The following is a 25800-nucleotide window of genomic DNA, read 5'->3' on the forward strand; positions in this document are numbered from 1 at the left end:
GCCGAATGCTCCATTTGTCTGTCACTGAAACGGTGCTTAGTGTGATCAGAGAAGCTTAATGTATGAGCATAAAGATTAATCGTACAAGTAATTCAAGGAAATGTGATAGTGTAGTACGATTGGCTGACTTACTTAAGTTCTAGTAGTTTGCAAGGTGTCGCGCATCGAGTTTAAAAAGGTGGGATTGTGCACCAAAAAAACTGATATTTTAAGGCAAAACATGACCTTCCCTAACCATAACCAAGTGGTTTTTGTGTCTACACCTAACGACATGTCAATGACAAGGCCAATGCAACCATGAGCTTAGCTTCGGTTATAGCCATTTGAAGTCAAGCTTCATCTATTGTGCCAAGTCAAGCCTTACCCTCTGCATAAGAGAGCGGGTCCTCACCTTTAGCCAGAGGAGATACTAACTAGCAGTGCAACTTTGACCTACTATGGTCTAAGATGACCTCAAGTGCAAGTTATTGGATATCGGGAAAGACCATCTGCACAGAGAAAAGGGAGGTTCATAGGACTGTGGTTGCTGAAATACTGCAACAAACCAGGACAGACGTGTGACAGAAATAGCAAGAGAGATGGTATCCACTACCCCAAATCATTACAAGAACAGATTGAGGATCAAGTTGTCAGCAGCGGGAATGACTAATCAAATATTTCATGTCTCAATAACTACAGATGACTCCAAGCTTCTCTTGCTCAGAAAAGGCTTTCCAAAAGTGGCACCTCTGACGACGCAAAGAAAATGCATTAACCCTCAACTAGAACTTTGTGCTGGGTGAACAAAACAATTACAAATCCTTGAAGACAAAACTTTTTGTCCAGGAAGAAAACTGAAATATCATGAGGTAGAAGCTAGCTGCATCTCCAGCTAGGGCTTCAACCGCAGCTATAAAAAAGTGATCAAATCAGGTTAAACTTTCCTACTTATGGACCAACCCCCCAAAACTACATATCCAAATGCCAAGACTCTCTTTGCTTAGATCCTTGGCATGCCAAGTTGCCCTTTTTTCCACCTGCCATGACTGCATCCACATTCCCCACGCCGTATTGGCATTGATGGACGTAGGTCGTAGCCTACATCCATCAAACTTGATGTCGTACCCATTATGCAACATGTCGTATCCATGTTGCATAATGTGGCTTGCACTAAGCTTAAAAGATTGAAAAAATTTCACAGTCTGCAAGAGGCTTTAGGAACAAAACCACAAAGGTTGCCCAACTTGACAGAACATTTGAGCTTCTTCTAGCTCTTTGTTTTGATTTTCCTGCTTAGAAATTCTGCTACTGTCAACATATTTTTCAACCTGAATGCTCAGACACACCATCATTACAATATCTGCTCAGCACCCAACAGCACACAAAGTTTGCAGCCAGCTGTTGAACATAGTGGGGCGTTTACCAGCTAAAGAGGGCTGAATATTGGACTAAAATTTATCAGTTGGACACAACCACAACTCCCAATGAATATTTATGCTGCTCCATATCTGCTGGATGTGTAGATAAGCAAATGCGTGCAAACTTTCCAGCCACAACACCTTAATAACGTGAATATCAGATTTGTTTATGTCCTGTTCTGCTGCTCATGGCAGTCATTCAGCAAGGACTGCAATTGTCTGTTGTGCTGAAAGAGACATTGAGAGTTTTCATTGCCATTCATTGCTTTCAAGAAGAACTTCACAACAAAGGAGATGTATGTTTTGATGTTGTAGACCTTTTTGCGAGGACTATCATTAAAATACATAAAGAAAACTTTTCTAAGGTTACCCAAGGACTTGTGTTCGTGTGTGTGTGAGACAGGCAGCATTTTAGAGGAACAGGTACGTTTGCAAGGTCGGGCTTTCAGAAGTGGAAAAACTGAGCGTGACTGAAAGAAGCCAGACACAGCAGTCCTGTCAGTCCTGACAGCCCCAACATGAACAGACAAACTTTAACCATTCACTGGAGAGCCTTAAAAGTTGAGAACTATTAAACAAAAAGTGGTAGTTGTTCACAGCGTCTCCAGGAAAAACACTCTTGGATGAGCTTCTCACAAGAACCAAAACAGATAGTGACACAAAGACCCCTTTCGACACCCATAGAGGGTTTCATTTGCAATTGTTGATAGTGACTCAGGTGATAACACACTGATGATAATGTCTGTTTGGACTCACTGTAGAGATGATACATTGTGTTATACAGGCAACTTCTTAATATCCCTTGAATACTGCCAACAGTACTTTTAGCTATTTTTATATTTATTCCGCTATTAAGTATCTCGTGTAATGTTTAAGTAAACAAATGTACAAACTGAGCTTTCGTGTCAGAGGAGAAGATAGAAAGACCATTAGGTAATAAACCTTCAAATCCACACTATGCTTTGTTGTTTGAATAGATAGATAGAAATAGACTTTATTTTTACAATCAAAGACTAAAGCACAGAAATGTAGAACTCCCTCCATTGCTAGAAAATATGTTTATATACTTATTTTTAACATCATTTACTTTTGAAAGGAAACTTAATACAACCCAAATTCAATTCAAATTCATTTCTAGTAACATAATGGGAATAATTCACATATCTTGCTAAATATTGATACTGAACATATTAATCAAATTCCAAAATTTCTTTTTTTTCCCCACCAAAATATTGGAAATGGCAATAAGGTATCTGCTCATAGCAACAACCCCATTAATCAGCTTTATAATAGTCCCTCAACAGTTGGTTAAGGTTAGGGAAATGCTGTGGTCCTCATTTAATACAGAAAAAGTGAGAGAGACTTGAAGCAAGTGACACAACGTGTAAATATTTAAGTGAATTGTTCCTTTTTGATTTGTTTCCTTATAAGACTACTTAATTTAACTTTATTACAACAACAATTTATTTAACTTTATCATAACTATTTTGAATAACTTAACTGTAACAGTTATTTATCTTTATCATGACATAATTTTATTTAACATTATTTTAAAAGTTCTTTATTTAACTTTATCATGACCGTATTTTATTTAACTTGATTGTCACTTCTTAATATATTTTTACTACAGTGCTTTATTTAACTTTATCAAAACAATATGTTGACTTCATTGGAACAGTAGCTATTTAACTTCATAATAAAAGTAATCTAACTTCATTATAACAGTATTTTATTCAACAGTTAATTTTGTTATATCACCTCTTTATTTAACTTTGATATTACATCACAAACTTTACGTAAGAGTAGTTTATCAAGCTTTATTGTAGCTGTAGTTTTATTTTACTTGACTATTAAAGTATTTTTATTAAACTTTATTAAAAAAAGTGGTATTTTAGATATTATTTTAAAACTTTTTTATTTTTCAACTTTATTGTAACTGTATTTTACTGAGTCATTCTGTATTTTAGTAGTCTACATAGATTTTTTAGCTGTTTCTATGTTTAGACATAGAGTAACCATTACACAAATCCATCATTGGATCATCATTCATTTACTTTTTCAGCGAATGTCCGAGAAAACCTTAAAACACTGATGTCATAAACAGGTGGGGAAAATAGATCACAATCAGGTTTTGGTACTGTTGTTCTTTCATTCCTGGTCATTGCTCAAACTGTTTCACTAATCTGTATATCAGATTACTTTTTGTCTTGTTAATAATTGCAGGATAGAGCTAAGTGGGTAAAAATAGTGTTAGTTTCAGATAGTGCCAAGATGAAACAGTTTTCACAACTATCCCCCATTTTTACAAGTCTTAAGCACGACCAATGAGCTAATCCGTTTCTATCTTTAGTTGTGCTCTGCTGTAATAAAAACTGATCAGCAGAAAGCTTGTGCAGTGTTTCAGTCCCTCATCCTGGACAAATAAAAAAATAGGAAACACAGTGACCAGTGATTTTTCAATGTAATTTCTTGTAGCCTATAGTAAAAATAAAAAAGGGTGCTCTAAGCATTCATTTACCATGACCACAGACTTCATATGTTATCAGCACTACAGCTCTCATGTATGGATATATTATTGACTGTGATCCAAGGTTTTACAGAATAAACTGTATGTGATCAGTTTTGACAGAATTCAACTATTTACAACGTTTGCAGCTATTTAACTTCATCATTGTGACATACTTACCACTGATCCACTTAGCTCCAGGATCGTGTATTTGGAAGTTTCTTTGAAACAGGTCATCCAATGTCAACTGTGAACCAAAGGGTTTACCACTATCATCTGCAGAAGAAACAAACAAAAAGGAAAAGAAAACAATAAACTGTGAACAAACAAGTCAAAACATATTTGCACTGTTTTACTATTAGAGGAAGGTGTGTATTATAAACAGCTTAAATACAAATTTTCATTAACTGAACTCTGATGATGTAACAGATGTTTAGGGAGTCTCACCTTTTGACAGCAGAACAATGGACAGGCCAATGAGCGAGAGCACCGCCATAATAACCAGCAGGGAGATGCCAATGCCCTTCCAGTTTCTATCTGGTCCAATAGCTCCAATGTCCTACAATAAGAAAAACACATCATGTCAATAAAGCATGTTAATATTACATCAAACCTGAACTCTATTTATTTTAATCCACCACTTTCAATATAAGGATTCAATCACAGTGGTTTTGACACTTGAAAGCTTTTTTCTTCTTCAATCTTCTACCATAAAAGCAGTCGGTGTGTTAGTGCTGAACATGATGACATTATTCATTCCACCTTTTGTGCCTCTCTAATGACAATTTTTTTATTGCTATATCTTTGGAAACTTGTTCTTGTTTTTAGTCATTTTAATTAGCTTCTATTTGGCACCCATGTCTCAATGAGATTACCTTTATAGATAAAAGTCGAATACAAAAAACAAAATAAATTTCCTTTTCAAACATTTGTATTTATTCAAGTGTCACAACCAAAGATTAAATTTTACAAGATTACAGCATAACAAATTATAGGAATATTATAATTTGGTCTTATAGTTTAATAGTAGTTGTGGGGCTTGACCACATCATAGTGTAACTCGATACAACCTCCGTTAGCTGTTGGTTCCAGTGTGGTGTGAAAACTGTGTCACCAGCCTTATATTAACAGAGGAGAAATTCAGTTCTCCTTTAATTTTTTTTGACAAAATAAATGCAAAACTTATTTTAAGCAGTTTCTTTGGTATTTGTAGTTTGTTTTTAAGAAGAGAAAAAAAACCCAATTAAAATCATAAATCGGTTTTGGTGTGAAAAAATCTGGGACTTTCTTTTTAGGTCACATCGCCCAGTCCTAGGTTATAATGTTGAAAACTTAGTTATCATACAAACTCTAAGGATACGTTAAAGTATTAACAGAATAAATAAATAAATAAGAAAAAAATTGCCCTTTAGTATGTTTTGATGGGCCATGCTTAAACAAATACATTTTGTTTGCAAAAAAGAAATTCATAAACAATCAAATGCAAATGCATCTTACATAAAGCAAAGTAAAACCTGCTCATACCTGGAACATGAAAAACAGCTCTGTTTGTTTTTGGTTTTACTAAGTGCTTTCCATGTATTTCACTAAACCAGCATCTTGGAACAAACCCAGAGTTTCGTTGAGCCTTTTCTGTTCTAACTGTGTAGAACTTGATAAAAGCCTAACAGTGTAAACGGGACACAACAATTCTCTGAAGACCTTTGGACGCATCTCAAACTCTTTATCTTCCTGACATCAATTATGCAGCCTTATCTCATTTGCAGTGACAGAGCAGTGTTATAAATAAATCTATCTCGCTCACAGAGCCCCAAGCTACTGAAACCCCGTCTGTGTATTTATGGATCTATTTGCTTTCCAAGTCTTTTCACTGGGAGGATGATTCATAGATAAATATCCTGGAGCCCTGCCAACTCTATAGTTCTACTCTAAGACTTTAGCCTTATACCTAGCCCCTGCAGCTTATTAAAATTCTGGATCCCTCACAAGAGAAAAGTAATTTTCCACATTGAAGACTTTTTTTCTTCAGTCTAGATTCAATATCGTTTTGTTTGTGTTGTCTTTGTTTTCTCTGTTTTGTTTAGGCTCATTAGCCAGAGCAACCCTCATTACATGTCAGGGAACACTATTTGTTATTGTGATTTCTTCATCAGATCATTACTCATGGAGCTCCAATGATACTCCGAGCTGTCAGGCCGTTATGTTCCTGTCTGATAGTGTACATTTTCATCTGCTGGCACTCGGTGAGTCCTGTCAGCCCCTGCTGTGAAAATGAGCCATAAAGAGTTGTTGAAACTATAATATGGATCCATTTTGGAAAACATTTAAATTGCCACTAAAGAGTTTCATGAAAAATCTCTATCAACAATACAGAACAGCTTTGAATATCGAGCTCCAAACCAAAGAGAAACAAAATTACCTTTTAGTTCATTTCAATTGAATTACGTCGAAGTCAGTTCAATATATATCCAAAGAGCGCTTACACTTTAATAAGAAAAAATGCCTAAAATAAATAGTGCACTGTTATGTATCATGACATTCACTTATTAGAACTTTTCCTGAGCTGACAGACCAGTAGTGAACATACTACGATTCAAGCTGTTCTCTCATTACTGTTCGTTCTGATTTCCTACGAAAAGTAAAATTTGTATATAATCCACGTTGTACATAAGCCATTAATTTGTGCATGACACACATATTTTGGATTTTGGATTTGGGAACTCTCAGTAAACTTAAACTTATTTTAAGGATTGTCCTCACCATCTTTCTTTTCCTGGTCCTAACCAAAGTTACAGTAACTTAGCTTGCCTAAACGTAACACTTGTAACATTATGTTAATTACATAACTTTAGGTTAATGACGCAACACTATTTGTGGGGCCCCAGTTCCCACCTACGTTATTGTCAGTTAAAACAATCTCAACTGTGGTAAGGAGCCTTTTAAAACAGAGTTAATTGATTTTTTGACCACTTGGGCACAGTGGAACAAGCCCAATACCAACATATAATCAGTGAAATTAAGTTGTTTTGGTTAACGTGTTTAGCTTTGTTAAATATGCAAACCATGGTTCAGACCTTGGTTTGGACTAGGTTCTTGGTGTCGGTTTAAGTGGTCTTGACTACAACTCTGCACATTGAAATGTGACTGGTAATTGAGAGATCTGAAAACAGGATACCTTTTGCTGGCCTATGCCCATAAGTACATTTTTCCTGTTCAATATGTCTTTAAATGAAGCTCTGATTTTATTTGATACAACACCTATAAATCACTAATTGTTATGTTACATTTCAATATATTATTTGTATGTTAAACAGACCTTTTTCACAGGGACATATAACAGAGGAGAATAGATAAACATTGTTGATGCTTTATAATACTCCCATTGCAAGGTAAGAGGATTTTTAGGTAGAACCTCTAATATCCCTTTGACCAGTCAAACATTATGCTCTCATCTTGTCCACACCTGGGAAGCCAGCTGGCTCTTGTCTTTGAAGCAAAAGGTCCACTAGACAAAAAATACTTTTTTTCCAAGATGCCAAGTTGAGGTCTAACTGTTGCTTGAAGGTGTCTTGGCTACAAATCAACACTATCCAGCAGACACTGAATACAATGATACTGTATCTCACCTGCTCACCTGTTAAGAGAGGTAAAGCATTCACTTGCAAGAAACTAAAATACACACCCTATAGTGGACTCTTCTAGTGAAATGTACTCAACTATCTGTAACAGTGTGCCAGGTGTTGTTTTGAAGATACACAGTTGCAGAAATTGAACTGCACAAAAAAAACAGGCTGTACAGTGTACTGTGTTATAGAGCAGCTAATCTCAGTCATAATCTCTGTATGAAATAAAGCCTTCGTCCCCACTCTGTACCATATCCTGACAGCTTTGTCTAATCACTGGATTAGTTGATAGATCAATACAATTCAGCTGGAACGTGCACGAGTATGTTCTTGATAACACAGATCACAAGAGCACATGAGAAACCAGCTGGGAGACAGAAACACTGAAACAGAATAATCTTCAAAAAGGAGTCAAGTTTCTGTATCTACACTCTGTAACAGAGGCAACATACATCAGAGACATGAAACGGCAGATAGTGTTTATCACATTGTGGCTTCCTGTTTGTCCTTTGGGCCAAGAGCTTGAAAGCTGCTGGAGTCCAAGGCTCCAGCTGTTTCCATGGAAGGATGCAATCATGTCAGCCTCATTCTCACTGCACAAAAGTCTCACTTACACCTACTACCATCTGGCTTTTTAATGCAATACGTCGATCAGCATTCACACCCAGGTCAAATGACTCTGTAGTAGGCACAGGCTTTTATCACCTTCGGCTCCGATCGGCATTGATGGGAGCGTAACACCCGGGTCAACGCGGTGATTTCAGCTCCTTAACCAGCGAGAATCAATGACAAGCCGTCACTAATTACCCTCCTTCTCCTCCTAAGCTGCGCCAGAACATTATTCCAAATACATCTGCACTGAGTTTGAAAGAGAGATTGAATAAGTAAGAGATATACAAAGAGAAGAAAGCACTGAAAAGTTTTCAAAGACCTCTGTCCCTGCTTCTGTCAACTATTTACCTGTTCTCCGGCCTGTCTGTGACAATTCATGGACACACCAACAAAACAACCCACACACAACAGCTGACAGAAAGACAGAGTCAGAGTCATGTGGTGTTCACTGGCAGTCGGAATGCAGTATTCAGCGGGTTTACCCGTGTGGTTAACCCCATTTAAAAAATTCCAAACTTTTCCATTAATAATGATAAATAACATTTGTTCAGCAAACAAATTTTAGTGTCACTCTTGTTGAGTGACACTAAAGATAATAGTCTTTATTAATGTGAAAACTCAGAACTCTGAGTACCTCAAAGTTCACAAACATTTTTACATGTTTTCCCCTGGAAAACAGAGCAGATTTGGGTAAATATTTCTTTGATATACCAGAATCTCAGTACCCTTCATTCAAGCTTGGCAACAGGCCTAAACTCTTGTGATTTATTCTTGGTAGTTTGGCACTGCACTATAGTGTATGCATTGGTCAACTGCCAAATTTACTTTACCCAGTGAAAAATGGAAGCAAAAACAAAAGTGTTGCATGTTTTTTTTCAGTGTATTTGTGATCATCTGTGCACTGTGATTCTCAGTCATCCAGTTCTACATCACATAGAACGGAGATGTGCTGAACTAAAAACAGCTGGCCTTGCTGCAGTTCCCTTTCACTTAAGACGTCTTACATGTGTCAGAAAGACTCGATTCACCCCAAAATCCTTCTCCTGGCAAAGCAAGCAGCTTTGTCAGTGATGTTAGTAACAGTAGTGGAGTGGGGAATACAGAATACAGCATTGACAAGTGTGTTTCTGTAAGTAAATAAGCTTGTCACCCTGTGAAGGGCATGAAATAAAAATGATTCCCCCTTATTTACAGCTCATTCAATAATGTTGTAAATTTAGTGATACAGAATGTTCTGCCAGAATCTGATCTGGGAGCAACTCAGCTTCATTTTCAGTCTTAAGTGGTGTCGAATGCTCTTTTCAGAGTGTTGTTGGTCTCATTAAACTTCAGCGTGCTTATCTGTTGACAATGACAAGCTAAAGAAATGAAATGCATGCCATGCCTCGATTCAATATTTTACAGAGCACTTTGGCAGACAGGGACAACATTTACATGATGAATTGGCAGAGCGAAATATTCTAATAAAAATCCCATAGGCTGAATTTGAGAGATAATATATCACCTTGCTTTGAGTGTGGAGCTGGGACCACTTGACATTTCTGTCATATAAAAGCAGGGAGGAATGCTTTGCTTCAGCGGTTATTCAGGACACTGAATATTAAGAGAAAGCATGTGTGGGAGATGTCCTTTGGTTGCATAAAAAGGCTTGCAAGCTTTTTCTATGAACGATGTAATCTCTGCAAACAAACACGGGGGAGATAAAGCAGTCTGGTGCAGATGGAGCAACAATGGATTCATTACTCATCTTGGACAGATACAGGGTCATCTTATGCATACAGGTAGAGGGCCAAGATAAGGCTCTACAGCTGATGCTGTATTATTAATTGCAGAGATCTAAATACACTGTATGCTGTGTGCTACCCTTTAGAAGGGGAGGGCAAATAGGGGAGCTTCCCAGCATGCACTGGTGCAGCAGACTTATGGATATGAGCACTGTTTTCCTGCATTGTTAGACGTGGTTGAATTTGGTCAATTTCTACCCTTCTGCACACACAAGCTTGCCACATTTATCCCAAAGCTGTGGTTTGAGTCCTGGTGTGGAACTGGAAAGAGATGTTTTAAATATGGCAGCTAGCCACAAATAAATAAAAGTGTGGGAAAACCTGCACTCTGGTAAGAATCACTTTATCTTGTTAATATGGATTTCAAAACCATCTTTAAAAGCAAAATAATGAAAATTTAAACACACAATGGAAAATGTACTATTTAAATTCAGCCATCAATCGCAATTTTTAAAATTAATCATGCAACAGCCCTATGATGAATTAATTAGTCTGCTGTTCAAAAGTTTGGTATCATCTGTTACAATTATGTTTTCATCTTTCCTTAAATATTTTGTATTTTAACAGAGATCAAACAGTGTCATTCAGAAACAAAACGTAGTATTTATGTTTGAAATAGTATTGTCCCTAAAAGAAGAACAGTTAAATGATTCCAACTTCTATTTAGTTGATGTCCTCAAAGCATTGCAGGACAGGGAGAATACTGCTGGAAAAATCCCCTTCTATTGTGTAATTTTAAGACTAACTTTGCAAAGCAACACATCGCCACTTACTTCCAGCTTATTGCAGTAATTATTATGCTCTCTAAACTAAAAAACATGAACCTGTTCCTGTTCAAATCTGCACACATTTTGATTCTATGCTTCAAGTTTCTCCGACCAATGACTGCTGATTAATGCTAGTCCTGTTGTTTTTTTTCAGTTTCTGCCCTTTCAGTGAACCATTGTGCAGCGCTCTGTTCTCTATTTACAAAAGAAAGCCTTCCTACAAAATAACACGTATTTGTACAAAGGACTTTCTACAACCTAAAAGCAAGAAAGACCTTTAAAATATACAGTGGTCCACTCAACCATCTGCATGTACCCACTCAAGGTTTTGTGGCAGGAGATTACAAACTTCTGAAAGGCAGAGCAGTCCTTTGCTTATATAAACAACTTTAGATCAACAAAACAAGATCTAACTCGTGCGCGTGTCTTTGTCAGTCTTTGTTTTTCTGAAGCTGTATGACTAAGTAATACAAGTCCTTTAAAACAACAAGCTGCGCTGCTTTGTATTCTGAAAGTGAGGATTTCATTGCTAATGTTGCATTTTTGTCCAAAGCATTTTGTCACTTGAATTCTCTTAATCTTTAGCTGCAGGAAAAAGTAAACAGCATAGGATATGGGGGAGAACTGAGGGTGTGTCATTTGTAATTGATGGCCAGCGTCTCCAGTGTCTCAGCCAACATCCACATATCTGTGTCCAATGGGAGATGTCATCTTTCACATAGTAAGTACGTTGGTTTTATTACATCGATTCTCAACTTATGGCCCATGGGCCAAATCTCCCTGCCCATAGGTAGACAGCGATCCCCCAAACCATTTTGTAAAAAATCAGAGGAAATGCCAGTGGAGGATCCCCCGCAACCCCTGGCAGAGGTCCTGGCTAAGCCCCTAATGTCCTAAAATCCTATTAACCTCCTAAAGTCCCAGAAAAATCCTACAATCTTGAATGTGTCCTTAAAATCCTAGAAATTTCCTGAAATCTGAGAAATGTCCTAAAATCTTATAGAAATGCTTTATACTCTTGCACTCTGAAACATCCTGAAATTTTGAGAGTTCTTAAGTCCTAGAAATTTTGTGAAATCCTAGAAATTTCCTAAAATCCTACAAACATTCTAAATCCTAGAAACCTCCTAAAATCCAAGAAATGTCCAAAAACCTAGAAACTCCCTAAAATCCAAGAAACACGGTAAAATCCTAGAAACATGCTAAAATACTATAAATATGTAGAAATCTTAGAAATGTCTGAAAATCCTAAAAACATCCTAAAAACCTAGAACCATGTATGGAGCTGCTGTGAATGGCCCCTGGCCTGTCATTTTGCAAAAATGGCCCCCAAGCAAAGCAAGTTGAGTACCTCTCTTGCTCTTTATGCAGATATATTGAATATTAGATAATATATGTAGTCACATTTATCGGAAAAATACATGCTGATGCTGGGCCACTCTTTGCAGTGCATGGTGCAGCATATCAATAAAATAACACTGGGCATTGCAGCCTCAGCTTCAGGTGTGAGCCTTAGAACTTTCCACCTCTCTTAAATTATCCAATTTTGTTGTAGTGCAAATAAATAAAATAAATAATATAGTATCGGTGGGTTCTTTACTGAGTCTAGATAACAAGTGCAAAGTCCTGAGGGTGTTCTTCAGTATGATACAGTATATCTGAGTCATTTCAACCCAGAGTGGAGCCGCAGAGGCAGGAGATACAGGAATGCATCACATTAGCACTGGAGGCTCCGAGCATGGCTAAGGTGCTGCGTGCTCTCAATGTTTCTGAGTGCGTTATCGAACAGGCGCAGCTTGCCTGTTTCCTAAAGTGGTGGGTGGTTGTGGTGGTGGTGTGTGTGTGTGTGTGTGTGTGTGTGTGTGTGTGCGTGTGTATGTGTGTGTCTGTGGAAGACCATATGGGAAGTAGGGCAAGAAGTTGGAAGTGAATGACATTACCACAACACTGAAAAAGAGATGTGACTCAGACTCAAGTCATGAATCCAGTGACTTTAGACTCAACTTCACATAATCAAAGAGGACTTTCAACTCAACTTTGGCTTCAGTACCAGTGATGTGGGACTGTGTGCGACAGTCCAATACATTCCCATCCCAGGTTGTCACATATCACTGTTTTGTCAGTGGACCTTTACATCTACATATCATGTGCTAGGTGTGCTAGGTACTCTGCATCTGCTGTTGACATTCTGGGATGCTGCTACCAAAGCTCGAACATCAACAAAGGCACATGATTAGGTTCAGAGAAAAATGTCACCGTTTGTCTCTATTCATATGGGAAGTGAACATGTGGCTCCTAGGTAAAAGACTGGGGTTTATTGGACGGCTCCCCTACAGGGACTTTCCCCCTAAGGTTAACACCAAAACCTCCACCAAAACCTCCACCAAAAGTCAGCACTGTTGCCAGTGTTAGCACTTTTTACCATTAACTGCTAGCCATGTCTCAGCCATCTATATGCTGATAACTGTGTGTAACCAGCCTGAATCAGACAACTGACCCCCTTCCCAAATTCCTATTTCCCTACATCAGGCCCACTTGCTTGGACCACACCCATTTTTTAGGTTGACGTTCATTGTGATCTCGACTACATGCCTGTAAAGTTTCATGATTGCATCTTGCATGGCTGTGATGATATTGCGTTGACATCATCTGTCCACAGACAGGCATGTCAACACCTGGTAAAATACTCTAAATGGCTTCTGGCGCTTTGAGCACCAAAAGCCAAGTGCCATCTGGTTTCATTATATTGGAGAGAAGGCAGACATTTCATGTCTCCAACACTCACAACTCGGCAGCTCACACCCAAACGATCTAAATTGATAAACAGCACTACAGGAGTGAGGAGAAATATGTATTTTTTTTTATAAAAAATAAATAAATAAAATAAAAAGCAGAGTCTTGAGACCTGCTTGTGACAAATGGTTGAAAGCAGGGTTAATTTTCTTTTCTTTTTTTGCATTGACTACCTTTACAGTTGATACTTTAAGTATATTGTGTTGATAATACAGCTGCTTAGGTACCTTTACTTCCATAACTTTTTCATTGCAAGACTTTTGCTTGTAATGGAGTGTTTTTAGGATGTGATGGTTAGAGAGTGTGAAATATGAATCCTTCCTCCACCACTGCTTGTGACTTGGCAAACACTGATTTTGTCCCACCTTTGCCATGCAGTAATCTGCTAATGCTAATTAGAGCTGTCATGGGCCATGTCCAATAGTCCACATGGACCACCGCCAGTGCACCCCCGGCTCCACCATGAACAATCCACAACATTAAGGAAAGAAAACTCTCAGCCACATTTAATGAATTAATCTGATGGGTTATAACAAAGTGAGTTTTCATGCACAGACAGCTTCTCCAGACTCATTTGCAGAGGTGACGGAAGCCAAATTGAGGTCAGGGAAAAGGTAGTGATGTTATCAGCCAATTCATCTCCTTTCAATGAGCTTTTTAATTAAAAGAAAGAAAAGTCAGTTAAAGGTAGTCCTCCCATCCTGGATACTTGCTGAAACAGGAAAGGGCTGTCATTTCAGTGAAAAGCAATCAATTGATTTATCTGCAGTGGTACAATTAGTACAATTTGCTTTATGAAAATAAGGTCAGCCAGACATTTTATCAGCGAGGAGGATTTTGACAGGCAATTGGATTAAAATTACTGTTTCCTTTCCTTGCTTCTGCCTTGGTACAGTGTGGTCGATTAATGTTCAGCCTGCGGCACAAAGATTTTAAAAATAATAAGAATTATTTTATTCAACTTGTTTCAAATCATAATAGGATTCATTTTGTGAGGGTGAAGTGTTTTTGTAAACAGTTATGTTTACATTGTGTTCAAAATGGATGATATGAATTCCTAAGGCCTTAAAAATAGTTCCAAGCATTTTCTTCTCCATAAGCTACCTTTAGCAGCTAATTAGCAGTCTTCTTCTTTCTAGCCTTTTGCTGACAGATTGCTGAGTTTATTGGGGTGTCACTGCCACCAAATGTCATTCACAGCACAGCACCTTTGGTTAGAATTGCAGAATTGTGCATTGCATCACCTCTGTGCTGGTGCAACACGTTCTCATCCCAAGTCGTCCCACTGGCAGTTTGCAGTGGACTGTCACGTGTACCTATTATGCTCTAGGTATCCTTAGGTATCCTTCTGCTTCTGCTGTTATTGTTTCAGAATGCTGCGATCATGATGTCAACACAAGAACATGGTGAGATGACGCTGTACAAGGTTATGTTTAGGCAAAAACAGCACATGGCAACCAACAGCATGTCAACAAACGCACATGCCGGCACGGACTGTTAGGATCAGGGGAAGGAGGCACATGGTGTAGAAAAAAATCCCATTTCATTTAGATGGGAAGCAAACACCAGACTCCCGCATTAAAGTCCTGGGTTTGTTGCGCCTATCCACTGACACTCCAGCCCACCCTCATGCTCATGATATTACACTGTTACTGAAAGCATTTAAATCTGATGCTGTCCTGCTGCATATCAAGAGGGCACTGCAGGTGTGGTCCGTCGGCATGGACTAAAACCATGACCTGTTCTGTCAGGCAGCTTTCTCACACTTTTCGTGTCGGGATCATCACCGTCAAAGTGGTGGTATTTACTGACTTTGGAATAACAGCAGGCTGGCTGGTGTACCTACATGTGCATCCCTGTGCATGCTACAACAGCACAAGTTACAACTGAAGTGAGGAACATTTTCTATGTTGTGCAACAAATGGCCCAAAACGTACTTTAACAAGAACAATTAATACGTTTACAAGCACAAAGTAGTCTGGTTTTTCTACAGGGCTGTTTACATGGCTTCTGAAAATTAATTTTCCACTAACACTCCTAATTAAATGCAGCTGTGAATGCTTAGATTAATGTGCCCTTACATGTGGTTTATCAGGTCAAAATATGAAAAAAGTGAAATAGTTGGAGCTCCCCATCATTTTGCATCAAACAGGATTAATTCAAAGTTTTCCACCTGTGGTGGACTTGTTAAACTGTGCACTAACAGCCTCCCTCTTTCATTCCTATAACCACCCTCTTGAAAAGGTCGGTGTTGTGATATTTGAACATATGAAAAAGCCTATTGATATCAAAGTCTTTCACAATGTTTAAAAGCAGTCATGTTTCTCCTTTGGACCTGAAATGTGGGCTTTTCTTTTTGGACATGCATCTCTACTCCCACAGGCTTACAAACTGTTGGCAATGTGGTTTATGTACATCACATCCATGGCAATGCAAAGAGCCTGCCATGAACAGGCAAGAGGCCGTGCGTCGCTAACTGCAGTTAAAAACCCCAATTGAAATGTATATTTCAAATGCGCTGTACACATGACCAAATTATTTTATTAAAATCCAAGTAGTACCGGCACATCCCATGTCTTAATTAGAATAAGCTCAATTCAGAAAAAGGCCCAATTTGGAATTTAAAAATAGAATATGATGTTTACACGACCCACATCCATTTAGGAATACTGTATTTAGAATAATAGTGAAATAATAGCGTGCATGTAAACATAGCCAATAACTACCAGTGTTTGACCAGAAATGTATAACAAGTTTGTTTCATCAATCAATTAATTAAATTCTTATTTATATGGCACCTTTCACACAAATCAAATGCAATTAATAGTGCTCTACAGTTTGATTGAATGAACAAAAACAAGAGCAACATAGGAGATAAGCAAAAATGGATCTTAGATCTTAGATCTAGACTAAGTATAAGCCATAAAATTATGATAGTAATACACTACATAAGAGCCGGACTAAAAGGTTAATGGTTTAAAGTATCAATATATCCAGCTCCTCTCAGATGCTCCGGCAGGCTGTTCCATGGCTTTTGAGCAAAATGACTAAAAGCAGAATCACTAAATGTTTTAGTTCTACTCTGTGGAACGGCTAAAAAAGAAGAATCAGAGGGTCTGAGGGGCCTTCATGGTTCATAAACTAAAAGCATCTCTGAGATGTAGTCTGGTGGAAGGCCATGCAGTACCTTATAAACTAACAATTTTAAAAACTGTTAGTTAGCAAATACTAACCGGCAACCAGCATAAAGGTTTTTAAACAGGCATTATGTGTGCTGTCCTTCTGGTCTCAGTCATAACTGCTGAATTTTGAATTCGTTGCGGCTGATTAAATATATTCTTTGGCAGACCAGAAAGGAGAGTGTTACAGTAGTCTAGCCTGCGTGTGCATAGGTTTCATTGGACATTGGAAATATTTGAGCATTAAGTCGAATCTACAAAAGTCGTATTTTTTGTAGATTTAGTTATGACTTACATAATTCATGATTGCACTATTTTGTGGAGTAACTGCAAAAAACTGTGAGCAAGGCAACATATCATTTGGTTTTTAGGTACAGACGAGTGAACCTAAAATATCAATGTGAATCCCTCATTGTGCAGGAAAACTGGACAAGTACACAAGGTGAAAAATAAAATGTTCAACTTTCTAAACAGCAAACTTTTGCATTCCTCTAGCTACTCACTTCATTCCGGTGTACTATTGATAATAACAGTGTTGACATGATTAAGTTCCTTCAACTGGAAATGTGATACAGTTGTGTGTCTCACAACAGTCATGTCAAACTTTAAACCTGTTGCTCGTCATCTGAAGCCTTGATTGTCATATGACATGTTAGTCCATGTCATTTTCACAGATAAGTCATAAACACAAGTGTATACAGCTCATTAAATTCAATAGCCATGGTGATATAAGCTGCCATTGAGTCTTTAATCACCACAATGTGTGGTCACAACTGTACGAGTGAATAATAATAATAATAATAAAAAGTGATTATACCACTGTTTGAATTCAGTTCTACTCTCATGTCCTCTGACAACCTTCCTGTGCTGTGTGTTTACTGTGAGAACATACTGAAGCTCTGGAATGACGTGTCAGGTTAATGTCCTTGCTCCAGATGTCGGAGACAATCGTTATTACCTAAGAGACATTCAGGTCTCGACTTTGAAAATGTCACCCAGGGCAGAGACACAATTTATCACACTTAGCAACAACAACATAAGCGTCATGTTAACCTTGAGCAATGGCCACATAAACCAGCAACATTCTAGTCTTTGAAACTATGTTTGGATATTTTTCTGAACTTGTTTTTGGGAAATGTCTTCTCCAGTCACATGAAACGTTTATAACAGTGGACGGTGGACATTAAAGACGAGGTAACCAAATGTCACTGCTCTCAAACATAGTCTTTATCTTCTCTCAGACATACGATAACAGAACTGTAACTCATTTCAGATAAGCCATCAAGGGCTGTGGGAATACTGCATCAAAAGGTCATTGCAGGTCATGTTGGAAAGCAAAGACAAACTACCTTTGTGGTTAAAGTTACACTTTCAAAATATATCTATGAATACATTCATTTTTTTAAAGCGACAGGGTGGACCACCAGTCAACATAATTTTTTAAGTTTTTAAGTTTCCAGTGCTGTTAAGCATTACACTGACATTTTACTTGAAGTAACTGGACTAACTGATGAAAAAATTAACATGGGGCATAGAGTTGAATCAGGAGAGGGATAACATTAATCTTTAAAGGTGCAATATACGATATTTAGAGTTTGGGACGCAGACAAACATGGTGGTGACTAGGGATGTCAACATCTACACGTGTAAACGGGTACACGGATAACAAATAACCGTTCAGAAAAATCAATAACCATTTACACGTCATTTTTCCTCTCCTCCTCCTCGTTCATTTCTCACCAATAGTATTTTTAGGGGTGATAATGTTGTCTGAAAGCTTAAGATAATAACATTAACTAACTATACACTTAAATGTTCCCACTAATGCAGTTATCCGCATACGTAATAGATGCACAGGTGGCAATGTTACGTTGATATTAAAAAAAAAACGCAGCCACAGCCAGTGTCGCGTCACTTGAAGTTGACTCGGGGCCGCATGGACAACAAGCAACAAGCTATGAACAAGCGGAGCTTAAAAAAATATATTGTACAAAAGTGAGCAATAGTTAAAACAATGATTAAAAAAGAAGGTTAAACCTTTTCCAGCTTTCACTTGTACGTTTTCTTGTCTGTCAAAATTGATGATTTTATTTTCAACTCATTTTACTTTCTGTCATAAGTAGGTCTAAGCCTTAAATGGTGAGATGGATTGCCTACTTTTTAAGTTCTGTTCGCTGAATAAACGTTTTTGTGCGATAACTAACTACTGGAACGGCTTTGATTTAATGAGATTAGGAGGTATTTGAATGGAGACAGAACCATCTAGTGGTTATATAGCGCAACTGCAATTGAAAAAGATCATAAATCGTGTAACCGGGTACACGTCGGTTAGAAGTCCCGTTTACACGTGTAGAAAAAATTGTAAACGTTGACACCCCTAGTGGTGACAGAGCAGAAACGGCAGCTAATGGTGCTAACAACCATGGCTGTATTAAGAAAGTTCTTAGCTCTCATTTGCTTTGGAACATCAGGTTGTTCTTATAAACTGCACATTTTTCCACAAAAAGTGGAAAGTCGGAGACTCGAACCATCAGTCGTTTTTTCCTGTGTGAGATTCTGGAGACATTTTTGTACCCAGATTTTGCTGTGGAGTGAGCACTCTTGACTTGACTTTTAAGCTACAGACAAGCAAGCAGTGGCACAGAGGGAGAGAGAATTTACGATGAGGTGAAGAAGTGGTGCATTTATAGCTCAAAGCAAGTCAATAGGATGTAGTTTCTGGCTTTTGTTGATATCTAGACGGCAAAAAAATGCCATTGCGCATTTGCGTTAAGTCGTTAGCACCATTAAGTTGTTTACTATATAATGTGAATGAGCTTGTTCAGACATTAAAACTTTGTATGGAAAACAAAAAAAATCATGGAATATTCATATGGACTGGTCAAATCCGATTCGACTAACATAATCCTGAATTTGAGTATAGCCCTAACAAAAAGTAATCCAACCAAATTCGTACATATCCTACATAATCTGAAAGGCTGTAATCACATGACCAATGCATCAACGTGGATGAACAAGGAAGCAGTCCCAAGTGGTCTTGTAAGGAGCAGGCTGGGGTGGTGGATGGGGCGCAAAAACACTGACTTTTACCTGGAGGCATGTGTTTGGCACCATGTGAAGTTTGAGTGAATTTTGAGCAATTTGAAGTACATCCTCCACGTTTCTTTTCCAAACCTCACCAAAGTAACTTTTGTTGCCTAAACTTTGTGACTACTTTAATCAAGTAACTGTACGTTAAGAACGTAACATCATTTACTGGATGCTAATTCCTCAGATATCATATGAACTGTTGCATGTGCATTTTTGTAGGATATCATACAAGCCAGTCTTTGAGGATATATTGAGGAACATATATGTCACAACTGACTACTGCTGTACCTTGCTCTCATTATCTTTCTCTGTTATTCTTTAATTTTACAAATGTGTGCAGCGCAGTTTCGATATATAGATGCTTTCATGTTGTGTTATGTTTCTGGTTAAACTTGAGGAGAAAAAATAAAATAAAGGAAAAAAAATGCTAATGTCATTCAAAACATTTCCATTTTACTATGTTCATCACTGCAGATCATTAACCAGACAAATTATTTTAAGTAAAAGAAAAGCATCATTGCATTACTGTATTATGGAAAAGCGAACAAAGCCTTATCCTTTCCTAAAAGAAGGGGTTTTAAGAACCTTTATATAAAACAATATAAGGAGGAAATGAGCAGTAAAACTCATTAAAGCAAAGAAAAAATAGCACATATGTTGGCAGCAGAGCCATTTTTCAAGCTTTCTTCAAGGGGATTTAGTCATAAAAAAATATTGCTATATTTGAAGAGCGAGGACACGGACTGTTGCGAGCAACCGATATAACTGCTGTGTTTGGACAAGTAACGGCTGGCGTTGATATTTTCAGAAGAAACATTAATACTGTTCCTTTTCATCTCCTCACCAAATAACACCGAACTGACTAGCAAACTTCTTCTTTTTTACAGCTTTAATAATACCTTTCAGCAGTGTGATGGTGCTGAGACCCTGTCACAACCAAACTGGCGTCCCACAGACATAATAATGAGGTTGTTACCATGTTGTCTGCTGGTGTTTGTTGGCATATATCCTGTCTCTCCTCACCATCTGCTGTCATGAGAGGCATTACGCAAGGGTGGACCTTTTACAGAGTGGCACGGAGATAAGATGGGATACTGTATCTGACAGGGAGGGAAACGATGCACCGCCACCTCACCATGCAGCACATCTCATTACCGAGGCCACCCTGTCGACAACGGGATCATAATTAATCTTCATTGAGCAACTGGGCTGTCTGGCTGACAGGCTAAATGATTGGGGCGGCAGAGAGGGTGGATAACAATGTCCTCCAGTGTGGCGTTAAAGTAGGTTTCAATGGAGTTTGATAGCAGGTTGAGGAAACAGTGACTGTTGACACTTAAAGGAGGCAAAGAACAGAACAACAACAAGGGGCTCAGTGGTCTGAGTCCCAAGGGCATTACAGAAGTATGAAAGTATTAAGCATTCTGCAATGACACGCAGTACATTATCATTTCAGTAGAGCAATTGAATTTAATGTAAAGGAAGTTTAAATCTGCCTCCTGTGACTCACTTGCTGGGTCCAGAACTCCATCGAGTTAAAGATTCAGTTTGCAGTTCTGGAGAAAGATACCGTCAATTGTTGAATCTCATTCTTATTCGTGGACTCAAGTCACAATTTTGAAAACTTTGAACTCGTTATGAAAAAAATCAAACAAGACTTACAGTTTGACTTGGACCTAAACACCAATGAGACATGATTTCACTTGGACTTGGGCCTTTTACCTTGACAATACTTGACATTACTTAAGATATCTTCTCCCAAGCCCAAACATATAAAAAATATGGTATTAAAAAATGTGCAACAAATCAATTTATTTCCTGCACCAACTAACATTAGTGCTTTTCCCAGTAAGTAGACTTTTCATTTCATTTCCCAAATCATCTTTGTCTGAACCAATTGAACATCAACTGATATGACGTTAATCAGGAAAAAAAAAAAAAAAAAAAAAAAGGGGGGGGTTAGTCAACTAGTGCCATGGGTGGAACTAACGCCACTGTTAAAGTTTGTGGAAAAGTGGGTTCAGAGGTTTGTTTTTTTGTTTTTGGTCGGGCCTAAAACCATAGCTTGATGATGCACTCAGCATAACCCCGCCCCTGACAAGGTATAAAAAACGAGAAGCATTATTAGCATGGTCCCGCAATTGGGCGTGGCCTCCACTCCTCCAGCAGACATGCCAGAGAATACTGTGCATTTTTTATGATTTTGAGACCTTTTTTTACATACTACTTTTTTTTACATTATTACAGCTGCGCTTCAGTGAACTACTAAAAACAAAAACACGTTGCATTCAGACAGATACACTGGTCTCTAGTCATTGCTTAGGGGAAATTGAATTCCTTGAAGATGGAAATATACAAAGAGTAACAAGTTGACAATTCTGTCTGATTAGGCAAGTGGCTCATCACTGCTGAGGAACTGAGAAGTTCTCAGTCTAAAAAGTAAAGTGTAGGCATGGCAACCCACTCATCTGATTTAAATATCATATCAAACCAGCCACAGTCTTTGCAAACACAAAGATTTTGGGATTTGTCTACACCCTAACAGTAGCCAGGGGGTGATCAATTCACCAAATCAATTGTAAGTCCTTTTGAGCTCATCAGTTTATTGCATTCTCAAACAGCCGGGAGTAAAACTCCTTTTTCCACCAGTAATGCCATGCATGCATGCGTATAATGTGATTCTGCACAATTCATATCCACTGATGCAGTTTGACAGACATTCAAAAGGAGCTGTTGAATGAAATGTTTGATCTACAGTCCTTTTTAGAGTGCCAGATGCATGAAAGCCTGTCTAGACTGAAAATTTGTGAAGGCAATGAACAAAAATAAGTCTGTAGCTCATATAGTACATGATGTTCACACATTGTTCCATTTCATTAGTTTCAGTCTTTGTTCACAAGCCAAATGCTCACTCCCACAGTCAGCAATAAAAGGATGTCACAGAACGCTATTTAACCCGGTTTTAATGTAATCATCATTATAGGCTCAGAGAATCTAAATTGTAGGCAATTATTACGTGAAATATATTGTGAAAATTTAATAGCTTTGATCCTACATGCAATCTTTGTCATTCGTCGTCAAATGCCTTTTTTTCAGCTATGAAGTTCATGAGTGAGCATTTGAAAAACAGTATGCAAAATAAAAATTATCTAAGATCAAAGGTCCACTGATTATTATTCAAGCGCATCTAGCTTTTAACTGGAAACACCAGTTAGAACAGGAAAGATCAGTGGTGAGGACCCTCCTACACAGAGCAGAACATGGATCAGTGAGGAGGAGGGGAAAAACAGCTGCAACAAGTTCAGGGGCCACTGAAGGGCTTTTTTTCTTTTTTCTTAATATGTTTTTGTGATGCACAGAAAACATATTCCTTGCATGTGAAAACCTAATGGACAATATACTAGATTTTGATTCTGATGGTTGGATAATAGGAATGCTAGCACAGCTCAAGACCAGAGCCACTTTTACACTGAGATCGCGCAATAGGGCCTCAACTAAGTTCCCTCTATAAACAACACTTGCATTTTAATACAAAACCGAATGACAGCAGCATCATTTTGCTCCAGTGTAAATATATATACTGCATCGCAGCATCTCGCATTCAACAGAGGCATGATGGAGATGACATGTAACACAACAGCGTCTGCCTCTATAGTGTGCGCTTTATAAACAATAACAACGACATAACAGGTCAATCACAATCGTTTACTGTCTCTGTTATATGGCGGCTGATCTTGTCCTATGCTCACAGGTTAAGGAAATCCCAAATCTCTCTGTTTTTCCAGTTTGTGGACATTTACAACCACCATTCTTACTCGTTGTATTAGCTGTTAATTGCTACAGCTGCTTTTTTAACCTCCTGTGGGTTGCATATTCTGTATACCACATTGTCAAAATGTTGCACCCATGCCACCCATGGTCATGTCTTCTCAACTTACGTTTTACACAGATATGGTTTCGGGGTGTTGCTGCACCTGTTCCCGGCTCAGGGGCAACACCATTCTGTCCCCCTTTCCATGAGTGGACATTATTTATATTCCTGCCTTGAACAAGGAGTGTAGCTCATTGGTGGTTATTCATTAGGGGGTGCAAAACGGGAAATGCACTTCAAACATTTTTTAAGCAATGAAGAGGGACATATGTGTTGGGTTTTTTTTTTTCTTTGGCTTGGGGGAGGGACATTCAACTTTTAAAGGATGCATTTTGTATTTACTTTAAATACTCTGAAACCGAAACTTGCAGGCAGGTGTGAAAGACATGTTTAAAAAAAAATCATCAAAATACCATTTTTACCATTTTTGACACAATTTATCATAGCCTGATTCTGTAAGATTAGAAATAATTGATGGATTTCCAAATTTCTGACAGTCCTTTAACACATCATGTGTGCTGAATGCTTACGTCAGTAAATGTAAAAAACTCTAAGCTTAAAATGTTAATATGTCATCAAAGTCAGTTTATTCTAAGTGTTTAATTTAAAATTTCACTACAAATAAATTTATTGCACTAACCAAGTGGCAACCTACATGGCTGAACTTTAAACTATAGCAAAAGTTCCCAAAACTGCAGTTCCTTGAATGACTACAAACCAATGGATGACATCGCAGTAGCTACATCCATTATTTATGCAGTATATGGCAAACACCCCTGTCTAAATCAGTGGAGCTGAGGTGGAGCAAGTGAACAGTTACGTGTTCTGTGGAATTACCATCACTGGGAACCCATCTTGGTCATCACACATCACCACCCAGGTTAAAAAAGCACAGAAAAAGCTCTACTTCCTATGGAAACTTAGGAAGAAATTCCAGAGCAAGATCCTGGTTAACTTCTACAGAGGAGCAATAGAAAGCCTACGGACTGGAAACATCACTGGCATGGTTCGTGCACGGCCCAGGACAGGAAGGCTGATTAAAACTGCCCAGAACATCACTGGTTCCCATCTACAGAGCATCAGTGACCTCGGTGAAGTGCCATGTCTGCACAGAACCCAAAGGATACTGAAAGACAGCAGCCACCCCAGCCACAGTCTGTTCACCCTGCTGCCATCTGGAAAAAGATACACAAGTATCCACTACCGAACCACCAGACTACAGAGCAGCTTCTTTCCCCAGGCTGTCAGACTCCTCAACTCTTCCTTCTACGCCAAAAAGATGTAGTAGGATTTAGGGACTAGGGACTTAGGCGATAACTCCCTCTGAGCTGTGTGCTTGTTTCATTAATACCTACATTTGTTGTGAATATACAAAAATATGGCTATTTATGATGGAGAGAGGGTCATGCATTTCCCCCCCTACCCCCCAGTCACTCAGGGAGGTTCAAGGGAAAATATTTGCAGCTTCGGGGAGGGTCAAGAAGAACAGCAAGGACCCTGTCTGTGAACGCCAGACCACAGGCAGTCACCGTATTAACTGGGGAGAGGTCACAGTCATCAGCCATGGAAAGGGGTGACTATCTACCATCTGTATACAGCCACCTATTATCATGTAACACAAGGGAACCATCTCCTTTGGCTTTTTTGTTACACATTATTCTAATATTTGCATTACTGTAAAAATAATGCAACATGAGCCTATTTACTTAGTAACCTTAGTTAATGAATAAAATCTGACTTTATTAAACACATGCATCTATGTCTGTTTGTTGTGCAGTTGAATAATCAACTCTTAAATTCACATTTAATCAAACTGGTTATGCATTTAATTGCATATTAAATGACATATTGCCTATTGTCTGCCTGAAAGGCTTAGAGACATTGTTAAGTACAATTAAGATGTTATTAAATTAACTTTGGTAACAAAGCTGTATAACACAAGTAACACTAATATGCTCGCTATTGTGTGCTGAATATATAATCTGATTACTCCCATGAGTGCACTTGTAAACAGTCTCCTTTAAAATCCCTTTTTGAAAGATTATACCTACAAGCGGGCCATACGCAGGGTTTTAGAAATGCTGAGGTCCAAAATCCAAGCTTGCTAGAGGGGTATGAGGGCATGCTTCCCCCAATTTTGTTTTACTTTAGAGAAAAATTGGATAACAATAGCTTTAA

General features: G+C 38.2%; 1 protein-coding gene across 3 annotated transcripts in view; it reads right to left on the minus strand.

The window, feature by feature from the left end:
* LOC121949023 (inactive dipeptidyl peptidase 10-like) overlaps nt 1–25800 on the minus strand; it is a 172430-nt gene that overhangs the window by 78245 nt on the left and 68385 nt on the right. For all 3 annotated transcript variants that reach the window (XM_042494609.2, XM_088082896.1, XM_088082897.1), the window contains exons 2-3: nt 4351–4462; nt 4084–4179 (exon numbers count right to left, since the gene is read on the minus strand). In XM_042494609.2, coding sequence (XP_042350543.2) covers nt 4084–4179; nt 4351–4462 — 208 coding nt within the window. The remainder of the gene's footprint in view (nt 1–4083; nt 4180–4350; nt 4463–25800) is intronic.

The sequence above is a fragment of the Plectropomus leopardus genome, chromosome 10, assembly GCF_026936395.1.
Source record: "Plectropomus leopardus strain MGB_pleo_1.0 chromosome 10, ASM2693639v1, whole genome shotgun sequence".
Classification (NCBI taxonomy): domain Eukaryota; kingdom Metazoa; phylum Chordata; class Actinopteri; order Perciformes; family Serranidae; genus Plectropomus; species Plectropomus leopardus.